Source organism: Coregonus lavaretus, assembly GCF_964263955.1.
Source record: "Coregonus lavaretus genome assembly, chromosome: 14".
NCBI lineage: Eukaryota > Metazoa > Chordata > Actinopteri > Salmoniformes > Salmonidae > Coregonus > Coregonus lavaretus.
Genome location: NC_140001.1, coordinates 4,588,743 through 4,597,963, shown reverse-complemented (window position 1 = coordinate 4,597,963; position 9,221 = coordinate 4,588,743). Strand labels below are relative to the sequence as shown.

Below are 9,221 nucleotides of genomic sequence, written 5' to 3'. Positions count from 1 at the left end.
TTCCCCTTTTTCCTCCAAACATAATGATGGTCATTATGGCCAAACAGTTCTATTTTTCTTTCATCAGACCAGAGGACATTTCTCCAAAAAGTACGATATTTGTCCCCATGTGCAGTTGCAAACCGTAGTCTGGCTTTTTTATGGCGGTTTTGGAGCAGTGGCTTCATCCTTGCTGAGCGGCCTTTCAGGTTATGCGATATAGGACTTGTTTTACTGTGGATATAGATACTTTTGTACCTGTTTCCTCCAGCATCTTCTCAAGGACCTTTGCTGTTGTTCTGACATTTCACATTCTTAAAATGAAGTGGTATCAGGAATTGTGGAAAACTGAGTTTAAATGTATTGGGCTAAGGTGTTTGTAAACTTCATACTTCAACTGTATGTAAATGTGATTTCAGTTTTTTATTTTAAATACATTTGCGAAAATGTCTATAAATCTGTTTTTGCTTTGTCATTATGGGGTATTGTGTGTGTAGATTGATGAGGGGGGAAAAAAACAATTTAATCCATTTTAGAATAAGGCTGTAATGTAACAACATGTGGAAAAAGTGGAGGGGTCTGAATACTTTCCCAATGCACTGCATGGTATTAGTAATTGTGATATGTATTTTGATGTCAGGTAGTAGCATTCAAATGCTTGTAAAATGGCTTGCGCTATAGTAGGCTTTATTTGTTGAGTGACAACCAATGTAATTTGCTAGGTTATTGTTATCAAATGTATTAGTCTATTCTGTTCTATTCTATTATAGGTGTGTTCGGTGGTCTGGTCAGAGGAGAGGAAGGCTCTGTTCACTGGCCATGGTCTTCCTCACCACCACATTACCTGCTGGAGCCCCTCCCCTTCACTGGAACAGGCCTACCAGCTACATGGTGAGACACTACTACCACTATACTACCACTATACTACTACTATACTACTATACTACTAATATACTACTACTATACTACTATACTACTACTACTATACTACTATACTGCTACTATACTACTACTATACTACTAATATACTACTACTATACTACTACTATACTACTACTATACTACTATACTACTACTACTATACTACTACTACTGCTACTACTACTACTACTACTACTACTACTATACTACTACTATACTACTACTATACCACTATACTACTATACTACTACTATACTACTACTATACTACTACTATACTACTACTACTACTACTACTGTACTACTACTATACTACTACTACTACTACTACTACTACTATACTACTACTACTACTACTACTACTATACTACTACTACTACTACTACTACTACTACTACTACTACTACTACTACTACTACTACTATACTACTACTACTATACTACTACTACTACTACTACTACTACTACTACTACTACTACTACTACTACTACTACTACTACTACTACTACTACACCACTATACTACTATACTACTACTATACTACTATACTACTACTATACTACTACTATACTACTATACTACTACTACTACTACTACTACTACTACTACTACTACTACTACTACTATACTACTATACTTCTATACTACTATAATAATATACTACCACTATACTAATACCATACAACTATACTACTATACTACTATACTACTACTATACTACTATACTACTATAATACTACTATACCTCCATACTACTACCATACTACTACTATACTACTACTATACTAATACTATACTATTATACTACTATACTATTACTATACTACTACTACCACTATACTACTACTATACTACTACTATACTACTACTACTACTAGTATACTACTACTATACTACTACTACTACTACTGCTACTGCTACTACTACTACTACTACTACTACTATACTACTACTATACTACTACTACTACTACTACTACTACTACTACTACTACTACTACTACTACTACTACACTACTACTACTACACTAGTACTATACTAGTACTATACTACTACTTCTATACTACTACTATACTACTACTACTACTACTACTATACTACTACTATACTACTATACTACTACTACTACTACTACTACTACTACTACTACTACTCTACTACTATACTTCTATACTAATATAATAATATACTACCACTATACTAATACCATACAACTATACTACTATACTACTATACTACTACTATGCTACTATACTACTATAATACTACTATACTACCATACTACTACCATACTACTACTATACTACTACTATACTAATACTATACTATTATGCTACTATACTATTACTGTACTACTACTACCACTATACTACTACTATACTACTACTATACTACTACTACTACTACTAGTATACTACTACTATACTACTACTACTACTACTGCTACTGCTACTACTACTACTACTACTACTACTTCTACTACTACTACTACTACTACTATACTACTACTATACTACTACTACTACTACTACTACTACTACTACTACTACTACTACTACTACTACTACTACTACTACTACTACTATACTACTATACTTCTATACTACTATAATAATATACTACCACTATACTAATACCATACAACTATACTACTATACTACTATACTACTACTATACTACTATACTACTATAATACTACTATACCCCCATACTACTACCATACTATTACTATACTACTACTATACTAATACTATACTATTATACTACTATACTATTACTATACTACTACTACCACTATACTACTACTATACTACTACTATACTACTAATACTACTACTAGTATACTACTACTATACTACTACTACTACTACTGCTACTGCTACTACTACTACTACTACTACTACTACTACTACTACTACTATACTACTACTACTATACTACTACTACTACTACTACTACTACTACTACTACTACTACTACTACTACTACTACTACTACTACACTACTACTACTACTACACTAGTACTATACTAGTACTATACTACTACTACTATACTACTACTACTACTACTACTACTACTACTATACTACTACTATACTACTACTACTACTACTACTACTACTACTACTACTACTACTACTACTACTACTATACTACTATACTTCTATACTACTATAATAATATACTACCACTATACTAATACCATACAACTATACTACTATACTACTATACTACTACTATACTACTACTATACTACTATACTACTATAATGCTACTATACTACCATACTACTACCATACTACTACTATACTACTACTATACTAATACTATACTATTATACTACTATACTATTACTATACTACTACTACCACTATACTACTACTATACTACTACTATACTACTACTACTACTAATATACTACTACTATACTACTACTACTACTACTACTGCTACTACTACTACTACTACTACTACTACTACTACTACTACTACTACTACTACTACTACTATACTACTACTATACTACTACTACTACTACTACTACTACTACTACTACTACACTACTACTACTACACTAGTACTATACTAGTAATATACTAGTACTATACTACTACTACTATACTACTACTACTACTACTACTACTACTACTACTATACTACTACTATACTACTACTATACTACTAATATACCACTATACTACTATACTACTAATATACTACTACTACTACTACTACTACTACTACTACTATACTACTGCTATACTACTACTAATACTACAACAACTACTACTACTACTGCTACTGCTACTACTACTACTACTACTACTACTACTACTACTACTACTGCTACTACTGCTACTGCTACTGCTACTACTACTGCTACTGCTACTACTGCTTCTACTACTACTACTACTACTACTGCTACTACTACTACTGCTACTACTACTACTACTACTACTACTGCTACTACTACTACTACTACTGCTATTGCTACTACTACTACTACTACTACTACTACTACTGCTACTGGTACTGCTACTACTGCTACTACTACTACTACTACTACTACTGCTACTACTGCTATTGCTACTGCTACTACTGCTGCTACTACTACTACTACTACTACTACTACTACTACAACTACTACTACTACTACTACTACTACTACTACTACTGCTATTGCTACTGCTACTACTGCTATTACTACTACTACTACTACTACTACTGCTATTGCTACTGCTACTACTGCTACTACTACTACTACTACTACTACTACTACTACTACTACTATTACTACTACTACTACTACTACTACCACTCCTCCTCACTGGACCTACCAGCTACATGGTGAGAGACTCACAGTCATTGCTCCTGTAAGTGGCTCTGGATAAGAGCGTCTGCTAAATGACTAAAATGTAAATGTAAATGTAATACAATGGGTTTCTGTGCACAGAGTGTTAATGCACACTGTATATTTAAGAGCTAAACCAAACTTTGCTGCACTCCCACAGATGAGAGGGGAGCCTGATAAGACCAGATACATGTTTTGTCATTGTTATAATGCTGTTATTGTGATGGTTTTTCAGGTCACATGGGTCGTGTTTTGCACCTGGCCGTCAGTCCCAGTGGAACCAAGCTCCTCTCAGCTGGAGCAAACTGTCTGGGCCATGTCTGGAACACCTAGAACACAGAACACCTAGAACACAGAACTCCTAGAACACATAACACCTAGAACACAGAACACCTAGAACACAGAACACCTAGAACACCTAGAGCAAAGAACACTAAGAACACCTAGAACACAGAATACCTAGAACACCTAGAACACAGAAGACCTAGAACACCTAGAACACCTAGAACACAGAACACCTAGAACACCTAGAACACAGAATACCTAGAACACCTAGAACACAGAACACCAGGAACACCTAGAACATATAACACCTAGAACACAGAACAGCTAGAACACATTATACCTAGAACACCTAGAACACATTACACCTAGAACACCTAGAACACATAATACCTAGTACACAGAACACCAAGAACACCTAGAACACAGAATACCTAGAACACCGAGAACACATTATACCTAGAACACCTAGAACACACAACACCTAGAACACCTAGAACACAGAATACCTAGAACACCTAGAACACCTAGAACACAGAACACCAAGAACACCTAGAACACAAAACACCTAGAACATTTAGAATACATAGAACACCTAGAACACAGAACACCTAGAACACATAGAAACCAGAATACCTAGAACACCTAGAACACAGAACACCTAGAACATATTACACCTAGAACACATAACACCTAGAACACATAACACCTAGAACACAGAACAGCTAGAACACCTAGAGCAAAGAACACCTAGAACACCTAGAACCCAGAATACCTAGAACACATAGAACACCTAGAACACAGAACACATAGAACACCTAGAAAACCTAGAACCCAGAATACCTAGAACACATAGAACACCTAGAACACAGAACACATAGAACACCTAGAAAACCTACTACACGTAGAAGTCCGCTCCTCTCAGCTGGGGCAGACTGTCTGAGCCATGTCTGGAGCACCTAGAATCAACACAGACACACAGACGCATGCACATACACACACAAATTCAATAAGATACGTATGGCCCCCACCTCCTCATCTCCCACGATCTTCTTCTGGCCTCCACCTCCTCATCTCCCACCATCTTCTTCTGGCCTGCAGCAAGTGTTACTTACGTTACCTTTCACCTTCTTGTTAGCTCGGCTATTCTCATAAGAAGTGAGAAATGATTCAGGTGCTTGAGGTTTGATTTCCACCACAACAGACCCTCTCAGAGCCAGAAAGGAAACTAGAGCCTTTCTGAGAGATGTATGTATTATCAGACCCGGCCACGGCTGGTTCTAGCTGAACTTTAGCAGTAATTTGACTACTTGAATTGTCCTTTATCAGTCGAATGATTGAATGTTAGTGATAGCAATGTTCATTTTGTGATACATGAGTTTGTGTTGTGTTTTTTATAATTAAGTTCAACTGCTTAAATATATTTATTTGATAATCTCATGAAACAAGAGTGTACATTTTAGGGCATTTATCACATTAAAATATAAAAATGGCCTGTTCTGCTGTTGAGACTTCCTCCATGTCAGTATATCATCCATAGAGGCTCATTCATTCTGAAAATGAGTCCAACACCTTGCATACAACACTTCAATCCAACTCTTATTAGAAAAGTATCACTTTCTGAACAATGTGTCTGCAGTAGATTTTAAAAAAAGTAAACGTTACAGTGCTTTCGGAAAGTATTCAGACTCCTTCCCCTTTTCCACATTTTGTTATGTTACAGCTTTATTCTAAACTGGATTAAATTAAACATTTTCCTCCTTAATCTACACAGTATGCCCCATAATGACAAAGTGAAAACAGGTTTTTAGAACTTTGCAAATGTATAAATAAAAAAAAACGGAAATACCTTATTTACATAAGTATTCAGACCCTTTGCGGTGAGACTCGAAATTGAGCTCAGGTGCATCCTGTTTCCATTGATCATCCTTGAGATGTTTCTACAACTTGATTGGAGTCCACCTGTGGTAAATTCAATTGATTTGACATGATTTGGAAAGGTGGAGGTACTGGAGGACCAGGGTTGGGGGTACTGGAGGACCAGGGTTGGGGGTACTGGAGGACCAGGGTTGGGGGTACAGGAGGACCAGGGTTGGGGGTACAGGAGGACCAGGGTTGGGGGTACTGGAGGACCAGGGTTGGGGGTACTGGAGGACCAGGGTTGGGGGTACAGGAGGACCATGGTTGGGGGTACAGGAGGACCAGGGTTTGGGGTACTGGAGGACCAGGGTTGGGGGTACTGGAGGACCAGGGTTGGGGGTACAGGAGGACCATGGTTGGGGGTACTGGAGGACCAGGGTTTGGGGTACTGGAGGACCAGGGTTGGGGGTACTGGAGGACCAGGGTTGGGGGTACAGGAGGACCAGGGTTGGGGGTACTGGAGGACCAGGGTTGGGGGTACAGGAGGACCAGGGTTGGGGGTACTGGAGGATCAGGGTTGGGGGTACAGGAGGACCAGGGTTGGGGGTACAGGAGGACCAGGGTTGGGGGTACTGGAGGATCAGGGTTGGGGGTACTGGAGGATCAGGGTTGGGGGTACTGGAGGATCAGGGTTGGGGGTACAGGAGGACCAGGGTTGGGGGTACTGGAGGACCATGGTTGGGGGTACTGGAGGATCAGGGTTGGGGGTACTGGAGGATCAGGGTTGGGGGTACTGGAGGACCAGGGTTGGGGGTACTGGAGGACCAGGGTTGGGGGTACTGGAGGACCAGGGTTGGGGGTACTGGAGGACCAGGGTTGGGGGTACTGGGGGACCAGGGTTGGGGGTACTGGGGGACCAGGGTTCTGGGTACTGGAGGACCAGGGTTGGGGGTACAGGAGGACCAGGGTTGGGGGTACTGGAGGACCAGGGTTGGGGGTACAGGAGGACCAGGGTTGGGTAACACTGTTCTATAGCACATACCAAGAGAATGGAGAACATCCAACAATATCACACACACACACTCTTACCTGTGTGCAGATACAAAGGGAGAATGGTGACGACCCAGAGACTGAGGACTCTGAAGTGTGTCATTGCCCTGTTGTTCAGAAAGCTCTGATGTAGAGATGCTGTCTACTGTAGTTCTGGTGTTGGTGTTGGTCTGAAGAGAGCTGTGAGGTGTTCTGGTCTCTCTCTGACCTTGAACCTACATTTATACTCAACTCAAAGGATGTGGTTGTTGTCTGAGTTCACCATAAACACGTAGACACATACCAGACACACACACACATACACACACACACAGACCAGACACACACACACAGACCAGACACACACACACAGACCAGACATCTCTCCACCTCCCACCATCTTGTTATGGCCTGGAGCTTCCTTCACAACTTATCTTACTGAACGTGTGGGTCAGCTCTTTGTTCACCCGCACTCTCCCGCAATTGCTAATAACCCATCTGCAACCGCCCGACTATATGTGTTAAAATGAAAATCTGAGGCCCACACCCGACCCTAACTCGCAAAATATAGAAAATGCGCTGTAGGTCAGTGGAGGCTGGTTGGAGGAGCTATAGGAGGACAGGCTCATTGTAATGGCTGGAATGGAATTGATGGAACGGTTTCCATATGTTTGATGTGTTCCATACCGTTCCGTATATTCCATTCCAGCCGTCCTCCCACCTGCCTCCTCCTGTAGGACTACAGTCAGAGATGACAGACTGTTTTTGAGGCAGGGGATTTTTGTTTCTGCTTATAATTTCTGACATTTTGGTAGGCTATTAGTCATCTTGTCTATAATTAGATACATGCAGCTTCTCTTCTGTCATTGCTTGTTGCCATAGTAGTAAAACCCTTGCTCACCATAATAATGTCATAAATCAATAGAATGATGAATGCTTTAATCTAGTTGACATCGGAAACATTTTCTTTTTTCATCTCTGCTTCTCTTGCGGACGAAAGACATTTAGGGACCGGGGAGAAAACACAATCCCCAGACAACCATTCTGCCATTGCCAACGCTATAAATGGTTTTCATCTGTCACCACATTATTGCCACCACTAAACCTGTCAGACCTACACTACCAGTCAAAAGCTTGGACACACCTACTCATTCAAGGGTTTTTCTTTATTTTTACTATATTTTACATTGTAGAATAATAGTGAAGACATCAAAAGTATGAAATAACACATATGGAATCATGTAGTACCCCAAAAAGTGTTAAACAAATTGAAACATATTTTATATTTGAGATTCTTCAAATAGCCACCCTTTGCCTTGATGACAGCTTTGCACACTCTTGGCATTCTCTCAACCAGCTTCATGAGGTAGTCACATGGAATGCATTTCAATTAACAGGTGTGCCTTCTTAAAAGTTAATTTGTGGAATTTCTTTCCTTCTTAATGAGTTTGAGCCAATTAGTTGTGTTGTGACAAGGTAGAAGGTATATACAGAAGATAGCCCTATTTGGTAAAAGACCAAGTCCATATTACTCAAAGGATGTGGTTGTTGTCTGATCTCACCAACGTGCACAAAAGTCAGCAACAAACACATGTACACACACAGACACAAACACAGACCAAACACACATACACACTGGGCACAAACTGGTTGAATCAACATTGTTTCAACGTAATTTGTCAATGTATTGTGACGTGGAATCTACAGTTGAAGTCGGAAGTTTACATACACTTAGGTTGGAGTCATTAAAACTTGTTTTTCAACCACTCCACAAAATTCTTGTTAACAAAATTTAGT

The 9,221-nt window shown here is 39.2% G+C and overlaps 1 protein-coding gene across 1 annotated transcript in view; it reads left to right on the top strand.

The window, feature by feature from the left end:
• LOC311141906 (uncharacterized protein) overlaps positions 1-4,586 on the top strand; it is a gene marked incomplete at both ends in the record, with an annotated part of 18,801 nt that extends 14,215 nt beyond the window's left edge. Inside the window, 2 exons of the mRNA XM_084177412.1 lie at positions 750-870; positions 4,489-4,586. Of these exons, the coding sequence (XP_084033538.1) occupies positions 750-870; positions 4,489-4,586 (219 nt within the window). The remainder of the gene's footprint in view (positions 1-749; positions 871-4,488) is intronic.
• Between the last annotated feature and the right edge of the window lie 4,635 nt (positions 4,587-9,221).